We start from the raw sequence: 25,475 nt of genomic DNA on the forward strand, positions 1-25,475 counted from the left end.
CGAGAAGCAATGTCTCCTACATATACAAGGGGCATGGCATGCTTTGCCCAATCAATCCGGGGCAATCAAGTCAAGATTCGAAGAATCTCTCAAATGCCAAACAGTCGAAGGCATACATCCCAAGTGGATGTCAAACTATTTCCCAATCAATCTGGGGCAATCAAGTCAAGATTCGAAGAATCTCTCAAATGCCAAACAGTCAAAGGCATACATCCCAAGTAGATTTCAAACTATTTCCCGATCAATCTGGGGCAATCAAGTCAAGATTTTAAGAATCTCTCAGGAATGCCAAAACAATCAGGGGCATGCACCCAAGTGAGTCAGAAGCCATCGCTCGATCAGTCAGGAGCATTATCCTAAGTTTATGATTACTAGGGCATGTCGCCCATAGTGCACATCTCATAAAGTCCTCGTGAGGCGAATCTTTCCAAAGTTCCTACTAGCAGGGGCAAATCTATGCAAGTCCAGTTTGACATCTTGATCAATACTCAGTGGTGTGTCCTAATCAATCAAATACAGGAATGGTAATTACTATAAAATTGGGGGCAACTTTCAAGACACCCATGTATCCCCACAGAGCCGGGTTCACAAGATCATATCCCCACAGAGTAATCATTAAGAAGATATCTTCAAATGCTCTCGTCCCGACAAAGACATGGCTCCCCAACAGAGTTTACATCTTCAACATTACTGGTTCTCCAACACTTTGCTCTTCTCCAACATGGTTTACTAATATCTTTTATCCCCGGTCAGGGTACATCAAATTACTATTCATCCCCAAGCAGAAAATAAATTCCCAGCTGGGCATCTCCAAGATAATATCAAACATCAAAATCACCATGACATGGAGATCTATCTTCTCAATCAAGATACCTCAAATAACATAAATCATAGTCATACATCAGTCATACATCATATACATCACATACATATTCATACATTGCATACGGTTATAATTCGTACATAACATACAAAGCGCCCCATTTATTCTGAGTACTCCATCTCATTCATTACATGCATAATAAACATTGCATAAAACTGACATTATTACCAAGTGAATATCTGACAGGTACATTACAAAGATTCGACTCTTATTCAAAGCAAAGCCTAACGCACGGCCTTCCAGACATCTACGGATGCAAATTGGATTCGGTCTAACGCACGACTCATCCTTCATCCTAACGCACGACCTTCCAGACATCTACGGATGCAAATTGGATTCAGTCTAACGCACGACTCATTCTTCAGCCTAACGCACGGCCTTCCAGACATCTACGGATGCAAATTGGATTTAGTCTAACGCACGACTCATCCTCCAGCCTAACGCACGGTTTTCCAGACATCTACGGATGCAAATTGGATTTAGTCTAACGCACGACTCATCCTCCAGCCTAACGCACGGTTTTCCAGACATCTACGGATGCAAATTGGATTTAGTCTAACGCACGACTCATCCTTCAGCCTAACGCACGGCCTTCCAGACATCTACGGATGCAAATTGGATTCAGTCTAACGCACGACTCATCCTTCAGCCTAACGCACGGCCTTCCAGACATCTACGGTTGCAAATTAGATTCAGTCTAACGCACGACTCATCCTTCAGCCTAACGCACGGCCTTCCAGACATCTACGGATGCAAAGTGGATTCAGTCTAATGCACGACTCATCCTTCAGCCTAACACACGGTTTTCCAGACATCTACGGATGCAAAGTGGATTCAGTCTAACGCACGACTCATCCTTCAGCCTAACGCACGGTTTTCCAGACATCTACGAATGCAAATTGGATTTTAGTCTAACATACGACTCATCCTAAGTATATTCTTCAGATACGGTCTAACGTACGACGTATTCTAACTCTCAAGTCTATCAAGCTGGATGGCATCTTTAAGCCCATCTCAATCAAGTCTCTCAACATCCGGATGGCATCTTTAAGCCCATCTCCAATAAACTTTCTCTCAAGCCGGATGACATCTTTCAGCCCATCTCCGACAACACTCTGCTTAGATGGCATCTTCAAAGCCCATTTCCGATAAAAGTCCCTACTTCAGCCAGGGAAAATTCTTGGGTATTCTAGTGTTCAATCCTCTTCTACCTTTAGATTCCAACAGGCACACATGTCAGTCTACATCTTCAGATAGAAGAAAATTGAACAGGGGCAGCTGTCATACCCCAAAAAATTGTAATAAATTTAACGTATTTTAATATCTTATATTTAAGTCATTTGTGCAACGTATACATAATTTTTATTCAATTAAGCCATACACTTATGTAATTCAATCCAAATACCAAAGTCAAAATGCAAATTGTACGTTATTCATAAAATATAAACCATAATAGAAACTATAAAAATACAAAGAAAAAGTCGACTACTGGTGTCATAACCCAAAATTTGCCCATACCATTTCTCTTGTTCAAATTCAAAATCAAGGCACAATGTTCAAAGACACCTTCTCCTAAACAAGGTTCAAGAACTAGGTTTTTGTTGTTCTGAGAAAAAATCAATGGATCAAAAGCTCCAAGGCATCTCATATGGTCTATGATATTCTAAACTACTTCCATGACAAAATTCAGGGCTCAATTCAAAAGATTGATCGCTCAATTGCTCAGAAAGTCAACAGTCGACTGATTTGACCTAAAAGTCAATTGTGGTCAAAATACAATCAAAACTCTTGATTTTTTGTCAACATCCTTGTATTGAGGTATCATTCACCATTTGATCAAGAATTGATCATGGTTCATCAAGGAAAGATCAGAAATCAATAATTCCAAGAGATATGTCCTTTTGAGAGATATGACTCACATTCCAAGTCTAAAAATGCTTCATTTGAGAGATATGACTCAAAAGATTATATGTCCTTTTTGAAAGTCAACCAAAAGCAGTTTTTTTGTCAAAGCCAATATCATCAAGATAAAATCCCCAAATGGAAAAAAGCTTCCAAAGTGGCTTGTAGAGGACATCTTGAGGTTTCCAAAAAGTCCTAGAACTCTTCCATATCTTTAAAATTGAGAGAGATATGCCTTGTCAAAGTTGGACAATTTTAAAGGGAAGAATGTGAAATAAAAAGCTTCAAAATGGATTTTTTGCAAAGAGGCCCAACTTTTTTTGGTCCAATCTTGATCCTCAAGCTACCCAAGACATCCAATCCAATTGCCACGAATTTTTGAAATTTATTTGATTTTATATGAATTTCTATTCATTTAAAAGTGATGTAAATCATGTAAATCAAAGGGAAAATCAAAGATTTGATTGGGAATGCTTTTGCAACCAAATCCAATCATCATTTATGCCTCATAAACCAGAAAATATTGTACAAAGAGGAGATTGGCAAGATTGGGGCAAAGTGGAGCAAATTTTAGAAAGTTTATATTCAAGATCCAATCAAAATTCAATCAATGATTCAAGGAGATTTTGTTGAGTTTTTATTGACCTAATACATCTCCTAGAAGTACCTAATGTGCACAGATCATAAGGGGCGGGAATGGACAAGGATTCTGCAGGCAGAGGCACACGTTCATAGTCTAAAAAGTGAAGAAAATCTTGAAATCAGTTTGAGAGGTTGGAGAAGATTCAGCAACATTTGAAGGTTCAAACACGATCAGGGAACACTCTCGATCGTTTCCCAATCAATTTCCAGGCTTAAAACATCAAGAATACGCTACTGTTCATTCACGGTTTGGCCATACTTTTACAACTTCCATTTCGCAAACTCATGCATTATTCACATAAATTGATTGTTTAACCATGTTCATAATCATGTTTGGAGCATGTTTGAATCATTAATTACAAGTTTTGGTACAGGGATAGCAACCTGCCATTGTTAGGGTTCGAAGGTGCTCTTTTGGGGGTTTTAGTTTTAGGACGAATTAAACAAAACTAATGCTACTGACGTATTCAGGAGATGATTCCGAATCGAATCATGTTCTTATATTTCGTTTATAGTTGTTATTCTGTGATGTTGAGAATTTCAGGTCCTATAGCCATGGCTGGAAAAACCGTCGTCGTAGCCATATCTAAGACAACGGATGCATGAAGAAGAAGCCTACGTGGCGAGTAATCATTGGCTCGGTTCAAATATCCTTGGCGCGCTTTTGCTTTGGGAAGTTTGTGTGTTTGCGTTATATATTTACCTTATTGTTTACTTAGCTAACAACAAATGAGCCTTGGTATAGTGGAAAACGCATGAGTGATCTTGGTGAGTGGCAGGGCCTGAGTTCGATCCTCAGGTCTTGCAAATTTTATTTTTCACCATTTACTTGTTTACGTGATTCAATACGGCACATCCAGCGAGGACCTTGGTGGACCCCCAGCATTCAGCCGTCAGGATCACTGCAGTTTCAGATCTAGTGCCCATCATCCTGCCAGTCCACCATGGACCACCATAGTTGTGCCACATCTGATTATAAGCTAAGTGTTTCTCAATTTTTTATTTTATTTTAATTATACAAATACTTTTATTTCTTATTTTATTTTTCTAGTGTAACTATTATTATTATTATTATTATTTTGTTTTTTTATCTTAATAAATTGTTTTATTATAACAAATTATAATTACTTTGTTTTATCGAAGAATCGAGTTTTCATAATTTTATTCATAATCGTTTTATCATTATTACTTAAAGTCAATTTTATTTTCAAATAAACCTTTTCATCGATTAAATAATTAGGATTATATCCAATAATTATTTAATTGACGTATTGATTCGAACTCTCGATTTTTCTCCGTTAACTTTGGTATTATTTCAATTAGCTTATTATTTTATTAACCATACCCTAATCAGGGTTTACGAAAATCATTCCCTACACTGAAAAAAGATTTCTTTGTGCGTTTTTCAGGATTAGCAACAGGGTTTCTCCCGACTGTGCGCCACGCCTATTACGAAGCTAAGTCCCGATTTAACCCTTATTTAAATATTTGTTATTTTATTTAAAAGTAGGGTTTGCATTCAAATATAATGAACTCCGCCTACACTCACTTCTTTTTCTGTCTGCCTTTGCTTTGCCAATCTTTCAGGGTTAACCCCGAGGCTACCCTCCGACTACGAACCATATCAAATCAAAAGCTAAGTCTTATTTCATATTTATTTTTTAATTTTCTTTGCCTTCTTTTCTTTATCAAATTAGGGTTAGCTTTAACTGTCAACGAATTGATAATGCACTCACCCCTTTGTATTTGTTTTCTCTTTTCCCAATTTTCAGGGTTAGCCAACCGTCAAAGCTCAATAGTCGGTAACCCTAAAACCTATCTGATTTATTTTCTTTAATTATTACTTATTTCAAACCCTATTGCGTTATTGGGGTTTAAGTTTATTGTCTTTTTCTTTTCCCCATCCCCATGGTTTATTCTGTATCTGCTTCGAGGTTGTATTGTGTGGCCTTGAAGGCACTTAAACTGTGATATATTATATTATTACTGCGTGTGTAATACGGTGAACTGACTTTTATATCGAAATGTCGCGGTTAAGCATGAGTTGCCACCGACTTTTATTTTATCCAATAAGAAAGGCTAAAAGAACAGAAAAAGACCTTTTAAAGATTTTGAGTTCAGGGGGTAAGTTATACAAAGGGAAGGTTTAAAAAGCACCCTTTGCATCCATGGTTTTCCATGGGCTCTTAATTGCTTAGCTCACTTTGTTTTCAAAAATGTTTGAATTGTCTGAAAAGCGGAGTATGAATAGTAAAAACTTTGAAGAAGAACTTTAGCTTGTAAATAAGCGTAGTCTTTTTGAACTGTTTTTTAAAAATTAGTGGAAAAAGAGTTTGAATTTGAATTTGAAATAAGAGCAAGCAATTAGTAGCAACTACCCTAAGTTTGAAAAATCGTTCTTTTAGCTTTTCAGGCGAAAGGATCTATCCATGCCATAAGAGGGCATGAAGTCTTTCAATTGGATGTTTAAGGGTCATGGAGAGTATCGTTCGCCATAAGACTGTCCCTTGCCATAAAGAGGGCAGGTAGTCTAAGGGAAGGATAAAATAGTCATTTAATATCTTTAGGCATCATGCGAGGATACCTTAGCAATTGGGACGATCATTTTTACAAGGCAACCTCGAGGGAGTTTCAATAACTTTGAAGGCAAAATTGCTTTAGGTATCCTCGGAATCGAGGGACTTTGACTATTAATACGTTTAGAGGCAACAGGCAACAATAAGGCAACAGTATAAGGCAACAAGGCAACCAGAGGGATTACCCTAAAGGTGTGTGGGTGCACAATCACGTGATTCAACTCAGTGGTATTTATCTTATAATTAGTCATCCTAATTCAATTTAAGGTTGCACTCCCTAGGATTACTAACCACGCAGTTTAAAATGAGCAGAAATTAAAGGCAGAAATTAAAGTTCCTACGCTATTACAATAAACACCTGCGGGATGGGGAAATTAACAAACGAAAAAAATAAGAAGGATCAATAATTAGTTTTAAACATTGAATGCTTGATCCCCTCGAAATTGACCCTGAAAATTAAAATGAAAATAATAGGGGTGAGTGTATTGACTATTCGAAGCAAACCCTATTTTGAGAAAAAGGCAAAAAGTAAAATAATATTTAAATAAAATAAGGATTGGAAACTTAGCTCTGATGGTGCGTAGTCGGAGGATTTTGGCTAATCCTGAAAAATGGAGAAGAGAAAGGTAGAAAACTTTTTGCGGCAAATACAAGGCATTGATAATAAATAAAAGAGGAATTAAAAAATAAATATATAGAAAAGGTTAGAAAACTTAGCTTTTGGTCGGGTAAGCGCGTGGCTGACGAATTTGAAATAATCCTGAAAATTTGCGCAAAGAATAGAATTTATTTTAGTGTATGAGTATCCCAATAGTAATAATTCAAGTAAAAAAATGGCAAGGCAAACCCCAAAAGGGACAGAAACTACCTAAGGTTAACGGACAACACAGTGATTAGTTATCATGCTAAAATCAGGGTTTGAGGCAAGATTAAAATTGTTATCCTAAAATAATTATTAGCTAAAAACCTTAAAAACAATTATTTTTAATATATAAAAAAAAAGTTCGAAACTCTGATTAAAAATAAATAACGGTGAAAATATTTTTATTTAATTAATAGATAACATGTTTTTTTTTAAAAACTAATTTTTAAAATAATAATAATAGAAAATAAATAGAGGAAAGAAGATAAGTAAAAGGGTTTATAAAAATAAATAAATAAAAAAAAGTGTCTTAGCTGGGATTTAGTGTGGTGCGTCCCCTGAAGGTGTATGATAGACTTCACACTATGATCCCTTGGATTTGCACTCGCTGGGGATCGGATGGTGATGGCGTGAAGGGCGTATCGTGGGTTCGTCTGAATGCGCTGCATAAGATCTGCTAGTAGAGAAATCGTTTAAATGACCAAAATTGATGGCTAGTGGGAATCGAACCCCGGTTCCATGTCTTGCAAAACGTTGCCCTGGCCAGTCAAGCTGCGAAAGTCAATTCATAATAATAAACAACAAATAGGTTATAAAGGAAAACAAACCAACGGAATTCAAGCCAAAAGTCTTCCGTGCCCAGCCTTCTTCTCTTTCACGAGTTTATTTCAGCCTACAGCCATGTCCTGCAATTTTCAAGCTAAAGGAACACAGTGATTGAATAAAATCTAAAGACATGAATTGATTGGAAATTGCTCTCTGAATTCAATGGTGTAATCGGTTTTGGCCAATTTTGCTTCCATTCACGATTCCCTATTTAGAGCTCTGAAACCCTATTAATGGTGAAGCTTTGTCCCTGCACTTAAACCAAAATTAAACCATACAGGAAGCATTGAAATCACGTTAGGAACACAAATATGTGATCAATTCGTATTGAAACCCTCTGCAAACATGAGGTCGAGCGTGGGCAGAGGGAAGACCGCGGAGCACCGTGTTGACGCGTTTCCAGGAGCTTGCTTCGCTTGCAATGGCTTGGACCGATTCAGAGAGTCCTCAGAAAGCTATTGTAATGCCTAAAATTGTTTGAATCCATTTAAAACCTCCACTGCTAGATGCTTGGACACCATGGCTTTTCTTTCCTTGTTACGGTTCTTGGCCGCTGAACCATCCATCCCTTTTCTCATTAGGATTAGTTGTTTTATATATGGATTTAGGTTACCCAAGATGAACCACATTCTTGTGATTGAAATCAATTAGAGATTTGATTTGGAAGAGATTTAATCTTGCTGTTTTTGAACTCAATCAAGCTTCAATTAGATTTTTGGTTGATTATTTATCAGGGAAACATATTCACGTCCATCACAATTGCCATTTGATTTGTTTCAATTTATTTTGATTTAAGTTAGATAAAAATCAAAAATAAAACCAAAATCAAGATGATGCACAGATGGGCCTGGAGGTTTCATGTTTACACCCCCACTAATTGGGCTTTTTTAATCAAACATTCAAAATTGCTCTATTTAACTTTCACATTTTTTCCATAATAGCCTAACTTGTGATGATCATAGCGCCCGAATTTTCCTATAGTAAACTCAGATATTTACTCGAGGTTTGATCACAAAATAAACCAATTTCTTTTATGTTTTTTATTATTCATTTACTTTATTTAAGAATTTAAATAAATAAATTCCAAAATAAAATAATAATAATGATAAGAAATAAAAGAATGGCTTCACGGGTCTTATAATGGGTCATGAATATGCTTGAGATGGAAATCTTTTGAATTGGAGATAGTGTGGGGTATCATAGACCATATGAGATGCCTTGGAGCTTTTGATCCATTGATTTTTCCTCAGAGTGACAAAACCCTAGTTTTTGAACCTTGTTTAGGAGAGGGCGCCTTTGAGCTTTGTACCTTGACTTGAATTTTGAATAGGAGAAATAGCATGGGCAAATTTTGGGGTATGACAGCTGCCCCTGTTCAATTTTCTTATATCTGAAGATGTAGACTAGCATGTGTGCCTGTCGGAATCTGAAGGTAGAAGAGGATTGAACACTAGAATACCCAGGAATTTGCCCTAGCTGGAGTAGGGACTTTTGTCGGAGATGGGCTTGTAGATGCCATCCAGACAGAATGTTGTCGGAGATGGGCTTAAAGATGTCATCCGGATGATGAGAGACTTGATTTAAAATACGTCATGCGTTAGACCGTATTTGAAGAATATCCTTAGGATGAGTCATGCGTTAGACTGAATCCAATGTGCATCCGTATATGTCTAGAAGACCGTGCATTAGGCTGAAGGATGAGTCGTGCGTTAGACTGAATCCAATTTGCATCCGTAGATGTCTGGAAAACCGTGCGTTAGGTTGAATCTGAGCTTAGTATGTTGAGAAATGTTTATTGGAGATTGATCGTGTCAGCACCGTTCGTAGTAACTGAATTAGATCTTAGGAAATAGTTGATTGTTTAAGGAACCGTCTGAGGTATCGACTTAAATCTGAGGGTAGATTGTTTAAGGAACCGTCTGAGGTATCGACTTAAATCTGAGGGTAGATCATTAGGGAACCGTCCAAGGTATCGACTTAGATCAAAGGTAGATCATTAAGGAACCGTCCAAGGTATCGACTTAGATCTGAAGGTAGATCATTAAGGAACCGTCCAAGGTATCGACTTAGATCTGAAAGGTTTTGAAGTTGTTTATTTGACTGCAGCAGTAACCTGAAAAAAAAAAGTTAGTTTTTTATGCCATGTCATGATGCATGTAATGCGTTTATGTGACGGGATTCTCAAAATAAATGAGAACCTTGAATGTTATGTACGCATTTTTCGTGATGCATTATGTATTATGTATGAACATGCATGCAATTGTATGAATATGTTTATGATTAATGACGTATGACTATGATTTATGCTATTTGACACATCTTGATTGAGAAGGTGGATCTCCATGTCATTGTAATTTTGATGTTTGATCTTCTCTTGAAGATGCTCAGCTGGGGATTTGTGATTTCTGCTTGGGGATGATCAGTAACTTGATGTACCCTGATTGGGGATTAGAGATATTAATACACCCTGTTGGAGAAGAGCAAAGTGTTGGAGAACCGGCAGTGTTGAAGATGTAAACCTTGTTGGGGAGATATGTATTTGTTGGAATGAGAGCATTTGAAGATATCTTCTTAATGATTACTCTGTGGGGATATGATCTGGTGAAATCGGAGCTGTGGGAAGGCATGGATGCCCTGAACATTGTCCCCAGGATTATAGTAACTAACATTCCTAGATTTGATTAGGACACGCCACTGAGTATTTGATAAAGATGTCAAACTGGACTTGCATAGATTTGCCCCAGTTAGTAGGAACTTGAAGAGATTCACCTCGCGAGGACTTTATGAAGTGTATACTGTAGGCGACATGCCCCTAGTAATCGTAAACTTAGGATGATGCCCCTGACTGTTTTGGCTTTTTTAAGAGATTCTTGGAATCTTGACTTGATTGCCCCAGATTGATTGGGCAAAACGTGTCATGCCCCTTGTATACGTAGGAGACATTGCTTCTCGGAGTAATATTGTCTGTCGGGGTAACTTTCAGTCATTAGTTGTACCCTGTGCAAGTTCTTTCTGATGCTAACATTTGAAATTATGTAGCAGAATATGCTTAATAAAGAATTCATGATATGCAATGCATACGTCTGTCTTGAGTTTGTTGAAAAACATTAAAATAAAAGATGTAAAAGCGTGATATTTGTAAAAACTTGCTATTTTTGTAGAAGCGAAATATCGACTTAGCATTTTAGTAAACCTTAAGGAGTCGGGATACCTTTTTGGTGACAGTATGCTTTCGAACTAACCATGCTTCAATTAGGACTTTCAAGGGTTGTAACGTGGCTTGGTTCACGGTTTAAGAAACAAAGGATGATGGCTCAAAATTTGATTGTACCCACCCTCTTCGTGATGATATTCAGTCCTAAGCTCAGTTAATTCAACTTATGCATTCAGGTTCCAAGAGACTTTTGGATTTGTACCTTTGATAATGAGGATGGTTCACAAGCAAAGAGAACTTTTGAGATGGCAGTCACTTCTTCCTTTTGGTAGTCACAACATTGTGTTGTTCAGAAATTTATTGACTTCTCTTTTTTCATCTTTTTGATATCCCTAAATTTTGCCTGAACTGTCTATTTTGAGCTTACAGTCAGCGGGATGCCTTGATTTTTGCCTAAGTCATCTTTTTGATTTTTGACTTAGCAGGCTTTTCTTTGTATATATTTTTTCATTTTTCATTTTTTTTTGAAAGATATTAACTGCCTTGCTTAATGATTGATGAACCATCATTGGCTTTTGATTGACATCTCCAACACTTCTTTGATGTGTGCGGATGAACGCTTGTGATTGAAACCTTTGTTGAAAGGTGTACTGAATGATTCTCTTAAAATAGAATGCACAGCCAAATTAACTGAGAACTACCCTGCCCCAGGTTATGATCAAGGGTTTTAATTAGTACAAGAAAGAAACTTCTACTTCTTAGGCTCAAAGGGGTTGACGAGGGATTAACATCCTTATATCTCCACTGTTTAGAAATTGAAACAATGCCTGTACATCATCAGCATAGTCCGTTCGAAAGCATATTGTATGAGGTTGCGGTATCGTTTTCGTCATCCTCCCTCAAAAGGCATACAGCTTTAGCAGGAGTCGAGTATCACAAAACATATGCAAAGTAAAGACACAGTTTAAAATGAGTGATAGCGAAATAATTTATTCAAGACAAACATATGCAATGCACTGATGATGATTATTAAAACAGATAATGTCTATCATGAGTCAAATGTTTAAACAAACAGAAAAGAAACTTGCAAATGAAAGTAGCTTTAATGATCCAAAAGTTCGCCCGTCTAGACGTCAGTCATTCTTGTCATGACTAGGCATAGGAGCAGTCATCATCCCAGGAATTTTCAGGAGGGTTGAATTTGATTTCCCCGTCTTCGATCAGATCTTGAATATTTATTCTTCAATGTCCAGCAATTGTTTGTGTAATGTCCAGGACTGTTGGAATGGTACGTGCAGCTCAAGTTGAGTTTATAGCCAGGAGTATAGGTGTTAGGATTCTTAGGAGGGTCCCTCAAAGTAATCAATTTGATCTTCGACAGATGTTGTAATGCTCGGGACAACGTCACATTAATCTTGGTGAATTGACGCTTAGGTGCATCTGGCTTGAAGGAGACAAAGCTCGAGAAGAATTGTCTCGTAGAAGATTAACTTGAGAAGCTCCTTGAAAGGGCAAGAGATGTCTTAGAAAAGATTGGATAAGTGTTTTTAAGGTAAGATTACCTAAAAAGGTTGAGATGTGTCTTAAACAAGATTAGCCTAGAAAGGTATGGTATGTCTTAAACAAGAATGACTTAGAAAGGCTCCTAGAAAGGTTATGATACGTCTTAAACAAGACTACCTAGAAAGGCTCCTAGAAAGGATGGAACATCTTAGAAAAGATTGCCTAGAAAGGCTCCTGGAAAGGATATGAATCATCTTAGAAAAGATTACCTATGAATCATCTTAGAAAAGAATACCTAGAAAAGGTTCCTAGAAAGGAGATTACCTAGAAAGGTTCCTAGAAAGGAGGATAAATGTATTAGAAAAGACTACCTAGAAAGGTTCCTGGAAAGGATGATAAATGTCTTAGAGAAGACTTCCTAGAAAGGTTCCTAGAAAGGATATCAAACATCTTAGAAAAGATTACCTAGAAAGGTTTCTAGAAAGGATGGGAAGTTCTTTGATTACTTCTGAATTATCTTTGAAGAAAGACCCGTAATGAAGTATCAGAATTGTATTTGTCGTGAATGAGTGTTGAGATCGAATCGTTGATACGATTGTATTTGAACCATACTTGGATGATAATATTCTTTTGATTATGAAATGACCTGAAAAGGAAAGATTAGTTTTATGAATGCTAATGCAATCTTTTCAAGGATCTTTAAGGAATTTAGTTAGCAACATTAGAAAATGATTTGGTCGCATCTTCGTTTGAAGAACTCTGATTCTTGGATTTGAATGTCTTTCTTTGAGAATCAAGCTCACCATATCCAGTGGGTCATAGCCTCTGATTCGGGATACTTGTACTTTTGAATTTGAAAGTATATGGCTAGAGGAAAATAAATCCTCTTGCCCCTTGATAGGTCCTGAGTCTCCAAATTGGAAGGCACGTGGCCAGAGGAAAATAAAACCTCTTGCCCCTAGATAAGAGTTCAGTCCTTGATAAGAGCACCTGAAATTGTGCGTCCTAAATCTCTAAGATCCTTGAAAAGGGTTAGTTAAATCATGTTATGCTTATGATGTCATGATGTCATGAATGTTATGCGAATGCAGTTCATTAGGCACAGCGTGAGATAGTAAGGGCAAACAAGTCCTTCAACAAAACCTGCAAGGAAACAAAGGTTAGTAGCAAACACAAACAAGTCACACAAGTCACACAATTTTGCCTTATGGTTAGGCTTGCTTGAAGTTCGTAGGTAAGCACCCCCCCACTGAAGTTTAGTTGGTTCAACCTGTCCTATATAAAGATCGGGTTCTAGGGAGCTCATATCATTGACCTTTCTCGAAGGCGCTTATCTCAGTTCGGCAATCGAATCACCGACCGAGAAGGTCCTGAAAGTCCAGTTCATATGAGTGTAACTTCGAGTATCAACCAACTTCAGTCGCTGAACCATCCATCCCTTTTCTCATTAGGATTAGTTGTTTTATATATGGATTTAGGTTACCCAAGATGAACCACATTCTTGTGATTGAAATCAATTAGAGATTTGATTTGGAAGAGATTTAATCTTGCTGTTTTTGAACTCAATCAAGCTTCAATTAGATTTTTGGTTGATTATTTATCAGGGAAATATATTCACGTCCATCACAATTGCCATTTGATTTGTTTCAATTTATTTTGATTTAAGTTAGATAAAAATCAAAAATAAAACCAAAATCAAGATGATGCACAGATGGGCCTGGAGGTTTCATGTTTACACCCCCACTAATTGGGCTTTTTTAATCAAACATTCAAAATTGCTCTATTTAACTTTCACATTTTTTCCATAATAGCCTAACTTGTGATGATCATAGCGCCCGAATTTTCCTATAGTAAACTCAGATATTTACTCGAGGTTTGATCACAAAATAAACCAATTTCTTTTATGTTTTTCATTATTCATTTACTTTATTTAAGAATTTAAATAAATAAATTCCAAAATAAAATAATAATAATGATAAGAAATAAAAGAATGGCTTCACGGGTCTTATAATGGGTCATGAATATGCTTGAGATGGAAATCTTTTGAATTGGAGATAGTGTGGGGTATCATAGACCATATGAGATGCCTTGGAGCTTTTGATCCATTGATTTTTCCTCAGAGTGACAAAACCCTAGTTTTTGAACCTTGTTTAGGAGAGGGCGCCTTTGAGCTTTGTACCTTGACTTGAATTTTGAATAGGAGAAATAGCATGGGCAAATTTTGGGGTATGACAGCGTGGTTAGTAACTTAGGGAGTGGTAACCCTGAATTGAATTAGAATCACTTAATTACAAGATAAGTTATTTTGAATCTGATCACGTGATTGTTGCACCCACGCACCTTTTATGGTACCCCTCTTGTTGCCTGTTGCCTTGTGTTTCTAACGCAGAATAGCCAAGTCCCTCGAATACGAGGATACCTCAGCAATGTTGCCCTCAGTTCATTCTCAAGGTCATAAGTCCCTAATGATGCTGCCTTCGATTCGCCAAATATGACCTCGTCCCTCGAAGTTGCCTACGAAGTGCTGAGGTATCCTCTGGTCGCCTAACGAAGAAGGCTATTCTAATCCTTCCCTTAGACTACCTGCCCCTCTATGGCAGGGACAGTCTTTGGCGAACGATAATTCGACGACCCTTCAACCTCCAAATCAAAGGACTTCCTTACCCTCCTATGGTATGGCTAGCCCTGAAAGGCTAAAAGAACATTTTTCATCTAACCAGGTAATTTGCCCTTAATTGCATGCTCTGGTTTAAAATCTTTTTCTACCCTTTTCTCAAAAACTTTCAAAAAGCTACGCTTATTTACAAGCTAAAGTCTTATTTCTTTTCTACACTTTTTCTTTCAAAAGAGCAAAGCAATTAAGAGCCCATGGATAACTATGGATGCAAAGGGTGCCTTACACCTTCCCTTTGTATAAATTACCCCCCGAACTCAGTTTTTATTTAAAAGGTTTTTCATGTTCTTTTAGCCTTTCTGTTAATTTGGATAAAATAAAAGTCGGTGGCGACTCTTGCTTACCGTACATTTCTTTAAAAGTCAGTTCACCATATGACAACTGGATATATCTTACTCCTTTGGTTCTTCTTTTGCCTCCTGTACTGCGAGGCATATGTCGTGTCTCGCCTATCATGGCCTTTAAAATGGCCCTCACAAAAGTACCTTCCTGAAACTCTTCGATCTCTGTGAATTATTTCCCAATAGCCATAATACGTTGACAGATCGGGAAACCGTCAACGACATGGTCTGCCCTAGCCTGCTACTCTTCCAATATATCCTAATGAGTTGGTTTAGATGGATCTTGTTAGAACATCTTATTGAAATATTATTTAATTATAGTATTTTAATAGTTATTATGTCGGCAGTTATATTTATATTAATTATATTTGTTATTTATCAAATTTATAGTGTTAATTGATTAAGTGAACAAACAAGTTAAAAATGGTGAACCACACGCGGAAGATTTTTAATCTGTTTAAACCAGAGGTGCAGTGGTTTAATGATGTGGTGACTGTTTCCGGGCTCAGTGGGTTGTGCATGACCGGGCATACCACTATCAGCTAGGGGTGGCAAAATGGGCCGTGGCCCGCCGGCCCGGCCCGCGCACCCGCCAAAAAATGACGGGTTGGGTTGGGATTTTAGGCCTGCCGCTCGCCAAAGCCCGCCTCGCCCAAACCCGCCGCCCGCCATAGCCCGTCCCGCCAATGCTCGCCGCCCGCCAAAGCCCGCCCCTCCTCCAAAATTCCCTCTTTTTTAGTTAATTCTAGTAAATCCAATTCTTAACTGTTTATTTTATATATTTATTTGTAGATATATGTAATATTTTTTAAGTAAAATTTGTTAAAAAGTTGCTTTTATAAAAAATTATTTTAAAAAATAAGTGAAAAATTTAATTAAAAGGTATAAAAAACCTATTAATCTATTAACAAAAATATAAATAAAAATAGGCGGGCAAGCCCGCCGCCCGCTAACCCGCCATCTTGGCGGGGTGGGCATGATTTTTATGCCCATTTCACTAGGCGGGCATGCCCGCCCCGCTCGTTTTTTAGCGGGCAGCGGGCGGGGCGGGCCGCCCGTTTTGCTACCCCTACTATCAACCACAGCATGCAAGGGGGCTTTCGTGGAGCGGTGGCATCGGAAGACGTCTTCTTTCCACTTACCGGTTGGGGATTTGACGATCACATTACACGATGTTCATTGTCTGCTCCACCTGCCGATCAGAGGGAGACTGCTGCACCATTCCCAGATCCAGAGGGTCGAGGCGATCAAGTGGATGGTCGACTATTTGAGTATGGACCCATACATGGCTGAGTTTGAGTGCAGGACAACAAGTGGGGCCTATATTCGGTTCTCCAGCTTGAGAGAGTTGTATGAGAACCACCTGGTGGCGCCGGCCGAGTCCGAGCAGGCGGAGGACGAGATTTTTACGGAGTATCACCGTGCATGCGCTCTGCGGTGCTAGTTCATGTTTTTGGTAGGCACTACACTCTTTGTGGACAAGAGTGCAACATACGTCGACGTAACTTATCTCTGCTACTTCATGGACTTGACTACCATTCACCAGTGAAACTGGGGGTCAGCTATTCTGGTATACCTATACCAGAAGCTGAATGAAGCTTCCAACTGGAGGACCAGGCAGTTGACTGGATCTGCCACACTCTTGACGGTATGTTTCTTTTTAATTATTTCACATTTATTTATGGTTCGTATTTATTTTTAACATGTTATCGTATTTATGTTTCAGGGCTGGATCATCTCCTACTTCCCCTGCATCCACGGCTTCGCCATTGATGCTGCGTACGATGACGCTTTGCCCAGGGCCGCCCGATACGTTCTCCAAAGGGGGAACAACGCAGTGGGACCATATCGCGGGTACCTCGACCGCACAGCTCACGATGACATTCGTTGGACGCCATTTAGTGACTACACTGCTGTTGTCCCATTTGACCGCATCGCGTTATACTCTGACTGGTTGGCATGCGGGGCCAACACCATGGTGAGATATCTGCCAGAGTGGTGCGTGCGGAAGTTTGGACGTGTGTAGATGATACCGAGGTCACCGTTTGAGGCTGCTCCCGACACAGTTACCCGAGTGGAGCTCACTGCCATATTTGAGGAATGGGCGCATCATTTGGTCCCGGAGGAGTATCGTCGCATGCAGACCACCCAGGAGTGGCATTGTATAGAGGGGTATGTGACATAGTTCTATCGAGTGTCACATCCTCTGATGACACTCGGAGCTCCTAGGCCAGCATATGAGGAGATCTTGGAGAACCAGCAGGCTGAGGATGACCATGTCACGGATCTCCTACCGATATGCCAGCGGATAGAGATGCTTGGGCGGGACGCATTGGACCGAGGTATCATCGCGCAGGGCGGTCCAGAGGCGGTTGCATTCGTGGAGAGGATGGTCGGTGACGCGGGCGGTGCGGCGGCATATACCAAGCAGAGGAGGTCCCAGGGCATTAGGGTTAGGCATACTCAGTAGGGGGTTCTGGTTTATTTTTATTGGCCTTTATTGTATTCGGTTTGTATTTCTTGACATTTACGTACATTTTCGCACACTATTAGTATTTTATTCGGCTTGTATATATAATATTAGTATTTTATGCTGATATGTCGCTTATTTGATTTATGTCAAGCACTGTTTACTGCAAGCGTTTTCGTTTAATTAAAAATACGAGACTAAACGTTGTTTAGAAAAACACAAAAATAAAACAATTTCTGCATATTTTGGAGATGTATCTCGAAAAGATCCAAAAATGTGAAAAATATGTTTTCGGAAATGAATCTCCGAAAACACCTCTCATTTGATGTTTTCAGAAGTGCATTTCGAATTCTGGTAAAATTTTGAAAAAAAAAATTACTTCAGAAATGCATTTCCGAAATAGGAATATTTTTTATTTTTCGCCGGAGGTTCTCCCCATAGGAGTCTCCAAAGAAATTCTCGAATAAATAGGTATTAACAATTTTTCTTATTAGCAACACCCTCACTCCTCACCCGTGCAGTGCATCCTATTGAGCAAAAAAGAAAATCATATCTATTAGCTTTTTGGATTCGATTGACATTGATTTATTATATTTGAACGACGTTGTCTGATATTTGTTTTTGTGAAATGCCATTCCCGTGCTAGTGCCTCAAGCTATTTCGAAAATGATCACATTTAAAATTAGGATTCAATCTTCAAACTTCAAACACAACCTGATAATCAATGATCACGGGTATTTTGAACATGTTTCATGCATGCATATATACAGTTATGACGTAGTTGCTGAGCTAAATAACAACGTAATGTGCCAATGCAACATCCGTGAATTGTTTCATTTCTAGTTGCATAAACGTTTTTTCTTTCTATACTATTGCTACAGTTGCAATTTTGGTTGAAATGAGATATTTGTTGACAACATAAAAAATGTTGATAGAAATTTATGGCTCACTCTCATCTTCCACCCGACAACTCGATGGCCTCTTGGTTATGAATCGAATCTTCTCCCCATGCAAATCTTCTTTGCAGTCTCTCTGTGTCTTGCCTCCGAGTAACCTCCACATGCTGCCATTCTTCCCATCTTTCAGTCAGCCCTTCTCCCTCTAACATTCTTACAACCTCTGACATTGCCGGACGTTCCTCTGGCATAGCTTGTGCGCACAGTAATGCAACCTGTACTATCATTTCAACCTCTTCTATGTTGTACTCTTTTTTAAGGTTGCTGTCAACAATAGCATCTAGTTTTTTCTCCCGCTGTAGCTTCTTCACCTAAATAAAACACAAATATAGAAAAACAGAAGCATATAATTATTCGTACAAATAAGAAACAACCACAAAGGCACAAAGAGGACAAACAAGGACTAAAATGAGGTACTCACATGGTCAAGCAATAACACATCATCTTCATCTTCCAAACGTGAAAAGTCAATCGCACGTTGACCTGTTACAAGCTCCAAAAGCATAACCCCGTAACTAAAAACATCTGTCTTTTCTGAAGACTTTCCTGTAGACAAGTATTCAGGAGCTATATGGCCCATTGTCCCACGAATTTGAGTTGTCACGTTAGTCCTTTGAACATCAACCAGTTTTGCCAAACCAAAGTCCCCGACAACTGCTTCAAAATCTCCATCTAATAATATGTTTGCTGCCTTTACATCTCTATGAATAATTTTAGGATCACATTGTTCATGAAGATATTCAAGGCCTCGGGCCGTTCCAAGAGCCACTCCTTTTCTTGTAGCCCAATTCAAAACGGATTCCCCAGGTTTGAGCTCTGAATCAGTATTCAACATGGTCAAACATCACTGGAAAATATGCCAAAATTTTACAAGTAATTATAAAGAAAATATACAGACCACTATGCTTGTATACATTATAACTAAATACCTCGTAGTCGAGAAGCAACACTTAAGTTTTCCATGAAAGGATAAACTAAGAGGCGTTCAGTTGGAGTAGAACAAAACCCAATGAGGCGTAAAAGGTTCCTATGGACAGCTACGCTTATCATCTCAACCTCCCGCTGGAAAGCTTGATCACCCCCGGGACTTTCATAATCAGTTAGCCGTTTTACTGCAATTTTTGTACCATCAGCTAAATCACCTTTGTAAACCTTTCCAAAGCCTCCCTGTCCTAATACATTTTTCTCGTTGAAGTTGTCTGTAGCTATCTGTAGTTCTCTCCAGGAAAACTTTTTTATTTGACCTAATGTAATTCGCCGATCAACTTCACCTAATGAGACAAGAAATAAGTAGATTCATATACAAGAGAAATTTCATACAAAAAAGGAAACAAAGTACCACAGACTGATGCTCTTGACCATCACGGTGAATATGAGGATTTTCTCAAGAAAAATAATGCATTTCCAATAAATTGTTTGAGCGCAACGAGCTAAGAAATATACCATTCATATGAATCTATCTAAATTTTGGTTAATAGTGTCTTGTATCATAATGATTCATGAGTTTACAGTATTTGATCAGCTTGAAATAAAAGCCACGAGCAGCATTAACAGATTAGGAATTTAAATTGCTGCTATTAAAAGTCAATAGAAACTTTGTACAGACTGAGAATGGATCACACACCTGGAACATCTTCATATACTTCACGCTTGTATCCTTTGCACCAGAAAAACAAAACGCTACCAAGAAAAAGAAGAAGAATTAAACCTATAACTGTTCCAACTACGAGGCCTATTTTTGATTTATGTGAAGAACCTGCCAAGTAAAGGAAAATTAGTTTTCTGACTGTTGCTTGTTGCTTGTGGGGAGGTGGGGGGTTAGGGAAAGAAATGTAACCTTGATTTTCACTATCAGATATGCAAAGATGCTGATAACCCACGCCACAATTCAACTTATTTCCAGTGAAACTGTGATAAGAAACAAAGTGAAACAAATTTGAACTGGAACATATGCAATCTAAATTATGAAAATGAAAAAATCACATGAACCTTAAGTTCTAATGTTATCAATGAAGACTACTATTTGATTAGGTTGCTAACAGTAACTGTTGTATATGATTATGACGTTATGTATATGTCGGTCAGGATAGAAAGTCATTAAACCGGGCTTTAAAGAAATAATCAATTTAAAACTAATTTACCATACATACTTGTACTTAGGAACATTGAATAACTGCTCCGGAATCTGTCCTCTAAGATCATTTGAATCTAACAGACTACAGAAGAAAAGTTTGGACAATCCATCAGATGGTAAAATGACAGTGAAATGTACTAAGAAGTAGAAAAACAAAAGGCGCGAAGAGTAGTCCACTTACAGATTGATCAAGTTTGGGACACTGCTAAGTGATTCTGGAATAATCCCTTTGAGATTGTTCTGACTCAATGTCCTAGTTGCAAGACCAAAATTAGACATTTTTAAACATTTCACAAGGATAGTAAGATGCAACATGCAAGGACTCATCATGTACTTACAAGAATTGAAGCCTTTTAAGATTACCAAGGGAAGACGGTATTTCACCGGTTAACATGTTGTTTTCCAGATCCAATCTCACTAAGCTGGTAAGATTTCCAAATTCTTTTGGTATCTCACCAGAGATGTGATTCCCTTGTAAAGAACTGTGTTACCAACTCACATCAATAAAACACTATAATCCAATACACCAAGAATGACGATACTAAGAACTATAATGATGCGGATACTTCATATTTACGTACAGAGTTGTAAGACTTTTTAGAGCTCCTATTCTTGGTGTCAAGGTTCCAGTCAATCCCATAAAAGCTAGTGAACTGCAATGAAATGAATAAAATCATCGACCATCAATAAGGTAAACATGTTCTCCGGATCAAGAAAAACCCTTACACTTGAACAACATTGGTATTCTGGTCGCAGTAAACACCGGACCAAGTACAAGGGTTTACTTGATTTTTGTTCCAGTTTGTAAGCTGGCTGGGCGAAGCATTCAGAGATAACTTCAATGCATATAGTGCATCTTCTGAAATGAACATGAAGTTCATAAAACATTAGTCCGAGATTCAAAAGACACTTGCAACTTTGACAAAATTACAAAGGCATGTACATGAAGCATATACATGAACTAAACCCTAGAAATAATCCATTTATAAAGATGTGCAACACAATCAACATGTTCAGGGAAATTGAAGGAAATGAAAATTGCTGGTAACAGAAAACAGTACCTTGTAAATCAAGCTGAGGAAGTGCAAAAGAATAAACGGTAGCCAACAATAACAACAGAATAGACACTAGTTTCATTTCCACATACATCAACCACTTCTAGAATGTGCATAACAATAACAAATTTGCAGAATATCAACAATCTTCATTTCAGCTTTGCATAAGAATAAAACCTTTAACTAAGCTGCAAAAAGAATAAGAATAAGAGTTAAACAAAACGGTATTCTTCAATTTAGTGTTGGGTTCAACTATGGATAGAGCAACTCAATCCTAACAAACAGGGATCAGCAACAGTAACAAAGAAGAGAACAAAAAAAGATGTAACTGAATGATTGAGAAGTCAAAAACGAAATAAATTATTTAGAAGTAGTTATTGTTAGGCACTTTTTGTTGGTAAAAAAGTGGGTGGGTGTGGAAGTAAAGAGGAGAGTTGAGTAAAGATGATTGGATATTGAGGGGAAAACAGTAAGTACATACAGCTCATAGAGGCGAAAACATGGCCGAAGCTAAAGTACAGCAAATCTCAAACAGAACCTTGTGTCCCTTCACTTCTTCTTTCATCCTAGTATTCGTAAAAATTGTGCAGTATTTTAATATTTTGGTCAAAATTCTTTACTTTTAAGTTCCATATTATTAGTGGGAGTATTTATCAACTTTTCTGATCATTAATTTTGGTTAGAAATCTAGCTCTAAAGAAACCAAACTATAGTATTGTATTTGGGTTGATTATTTCTTTAGTTCGAATAATAATCGAATAAAATCAATAAAATTTAATGTCAATTGGGTTAGGACATTATATATTTAATTTTTCATCTGTGAATCCGTCTACCTAAATCAACCATAATTAATTATTATGAAAATTATTACTACTAAGCATTGAATTCAAAAAGAAAAAATAAAATGTCATATATTGAAAATTATGCTATTTTAATCGAGTATATAGCTATGAAACACATTTATTATCATACTAAGTCAAGTGATTAATTATAAATTCAAAAGTCTTTACGTTAGATGTTTTTCTTGTTATATATTTTTAAATTTATTAAGGAAACATTACTAGTCTAGTATTAATAATTGGACACTATCAATACTATATTTTTTATATTATTATAAAAAATTAATTCATAAAATGAGTTATTTATTTCAAATATTTTTACATTTTTTAATTTATCCGATCAATCCAACTCAAATCAATTTGTTGTTTCTCGATTTGGTTTGCTTTGGGCTTTATTACAAAAAAAATAAAAAATAAAATCTAATCTAAACCAATCCATAAAATTTTAATCAATTTGAGTACAATTGAGATGGATTCCCTTTTCTTCTTTAGCTATCTCTTTGGATCTAAAACTTTGGTAATGATAAACTTTTTATGCTTTTTATTTTTTTCTGTTTTTTATTGTTTCTTTTCATATTGTCACTAGTAAGGTCCGCACATCATTAACTGAAAGAAAAAACAACAACAAACTCATTCATTTATTCAAAGAACTAAGCTTACATATTGGGAGAACATAAAAGAAACTACTACTAGATTGGAAAAAGTAAAGTATATAAAATGGAAATAAAAACTAAAACAAAAACTAGCATTATAGTGAAACGCCTAAATCACTTATCATCTTCAGGAAATCGCTGGATGTTATTCATCGCTGCCATCACTTCATTGTATTCCTACTATTGCTTGTCAAACGTCCCTCTCATCATGGCTTGTATGTCCTCCATCGCTTTGTTTTGTCCAATTTTTGGCGCATTATGAAGCAAGCGTGCACACTTGAAACTAGCATTTGATGGAAGTAATCATCGAACCTTGCTTAGAAGAAGGGTTTGAAGGATGGAGGATATGCATAAAAGTTGGATAAGATGGCTATTGCCCAATTTGATATTCCTAGAGCATGCTCCTCTAATATCTAAATTTGTTACTGAAGGAAGTTAGGATTATCGTATTGTTGTTAAGGTGATTTATTGATCATGTTAACATGCAAACCTCTGACCAACATGCCACCTTTCAGGTCACTCATAATAATTCATATTATAGAACTAATTTTATTTGTGCGGCTACTAGTTACATTAAGATAAGAGAGCTATGGAATAACTTAAATAATGAAATTTGCATGGTAACTATTCTATGGTGTTTTATATGATATTTCAACATTATTATTGGTTCTCATAAATATAGAGGGTAACAATTCTCCCTCTCAGATTTCTTCAAATAATTTTCAAGCTAAGAGTGATGCCAACCATCTAATTCATTTGGAAACTAGATATTCTTTCTTCACTTGGTCCAATAAAATAATATGTAACAATTTTATTTAAAAAGACTTGGTAAAGCCATTTGTAATAATCATTGAATTGATAATTGGACTTCCATTTCCTATTGAACCCTTACTAGAAGTAGCTCTGATCATTTTACTCTTACACTTAATTACAAGCCTAATAATACCAGGCATGTTGCTCCCTTTAGATTTATAAAAATATGGTCCACCCTAATTGTGCAAAGGTCAACAAGATAGTTGGAATAGTCAATATTGTTAAGAGTCTCACATCAGATAATATATGACCTGAACATGTACTTATAAATGGGGGTAATCCTTGTCCTAAAAGTCAGTTTTATAGGGTTGAGTTAGGTCCAATCACATTTCTTTACATGATATCAGAGTCTGGTTTAATATCCAGTGGGTCACTTGTTATCATATTTCCGTTATCGGGCACCCACCATTTATTTCAATGCTCCAGATGTCCAGTCTTGGGCGTGAGGGGTGTATTAAGAATAGGGGTGGAAAGAGGCCAGGCCGATAACAGGGGCCTACAGGCTAGCCTATATAGGCTCAGGTCAGGCCACACATTTTTTGTAAATAGATAAGGCTTAGGCTTTTTTATAAGCCTATATAATTAAAAAGGCTAGGCTCGGGCCCTAAACAAAGCCTTTTAAGCCTACCAGGCCGACCTATTTAAATAAATATGAATAATTTTTTATTATCATTATGTTATGTTTTGTACTTTGAATTAAAATACATAAATAAAATCTGATTATCTTGAAGACCTTTTAAAAATAAGATGAAAACACATTATGAACATTATTTTCATAAGTTCTCTTAAACAAATAATCTCACATAATTAATGTTAATAGGTAAGTTAAAATAAGTCGATGCAAACAAATTTTTAGTCTCTTGCTTTTTTTAGTTAGTTAGTCTATTAAAACATTATTTTAAATGTTTATTTACAAATTTCTAAAACAAATAGGCTTTTATGTAGGCTAACAGGCTAACCAGGCCTTCGAAAAGGCCAGGCTCAGGCCTAAACATAAGTCTACGACAGGCTACAGGCCAGGCTTAGGCTTCAGTTTTTTTGACAGGCCAGGCTCAGGCTTGGCAAAGCCTAGCTCGGCCCAGTCTATTTCCACCCCTAATTAAGAATCTCATATTAGACAACATATGGCCGGAACATGTGCTTATAAATGAGTTAGGTCCAATCACATTTCTTAACAAATATTATTGTTATTTTATGCCTATTCTTTCTAAAAAATTAAAGAACCTAAAAAACATTTTTAGAGGATGGAACAAAAATTTCATTGGTGATGTCCATGTTAATGTTAAAATAATTACCTTTCTGTTCTTGGATTCATACTATTCTTCAATCTTCCATGATCTCTATTTGTGTTAATGATAAGAATGCGCGTTTTTTCCTTTCCAAAAGGGGTGTTAGTCAAAGTGATCCATTAT

At 37.1% G+C, this 25,475-nt stretch overlaps 1 protein-coding gene across 3 annotated transcripts; it reads right to left on the reverse strand.

Moving 5' to 3' along the window:
- Positions 1 to 18,302: 18,302 nt before the first annotated feature.
- Positions 18,303 to 22,388, reverse strand: LOC131661466 (probable LRR receptor-like serine/threonine-protein kinase At5g10290). 3 transcript variants are annotated; one of them, XM_058931015.1, is made up of 12 exons: positions 22,240 to 22,388; positions 21,765 to 21,946; positions 21,430 to 21,562; positions 21,285 to 21,356; positions 21,042 to 21,185; positions 20,885 to 20,956; positions 20,720 to 20,785; positions 20,407 to 20,477; positions 20,194 to 20,325; positions 19,499 to 19,840; positions 18,991 to 19,385; positions 18,303 to 18,880 (listed from the first exon to the last, which is right to left on the reverse strand). In XM_058931015.1, exons 2-12 carry the CDS (start codon positions 21,850 to 21,852, stop codon positions 18,566 to 18,568), a joined length of 1,830 nt encoding a protein of 609 aa, XP_058786998.1. In that variant the 5' UTR covers positions 21,853 to 21,946; positions 22,240 to 22,388; the 3' UTR covers positions 18,303 to 18,565. The 3 variants fall into 3 exon arrangements, with proteins under 3 accessions (XP_058786998.1, XP_058786999.1, XP_058787000.1); XM_058931016.1 differs by lacking the exon at positions 22,240 to 22,388 and having other exon boundaries at positions 21,765 to 22,229; XM_058931017.1 differs by lacking the exon at positions 22,240 to 22,388 and having other exon boundaries at positions 18,304 to 18,880; positions 21,489 to 21,562; positions 21,765 to 22,228.
- Between the last annotated feature and the right edge of the window lie 3,087 nt (positions 22,389 to 25,475).

This window comes from Vicia villosa, linkage group LG3 (assembly GCF_029867415.1).
Source record: "Vicia villosa cultivar HV-30 ecotype Madison, WI linkage group LG3, Vvil1.0, whole genome shotgun sequence".
Classification (NCBI taxonomy): Eukaryota; Viridiplantae; Streptophyta; class Magnoliopsida; order Fabales; family Fabaceae; genus Vicia; species Vicia villosa.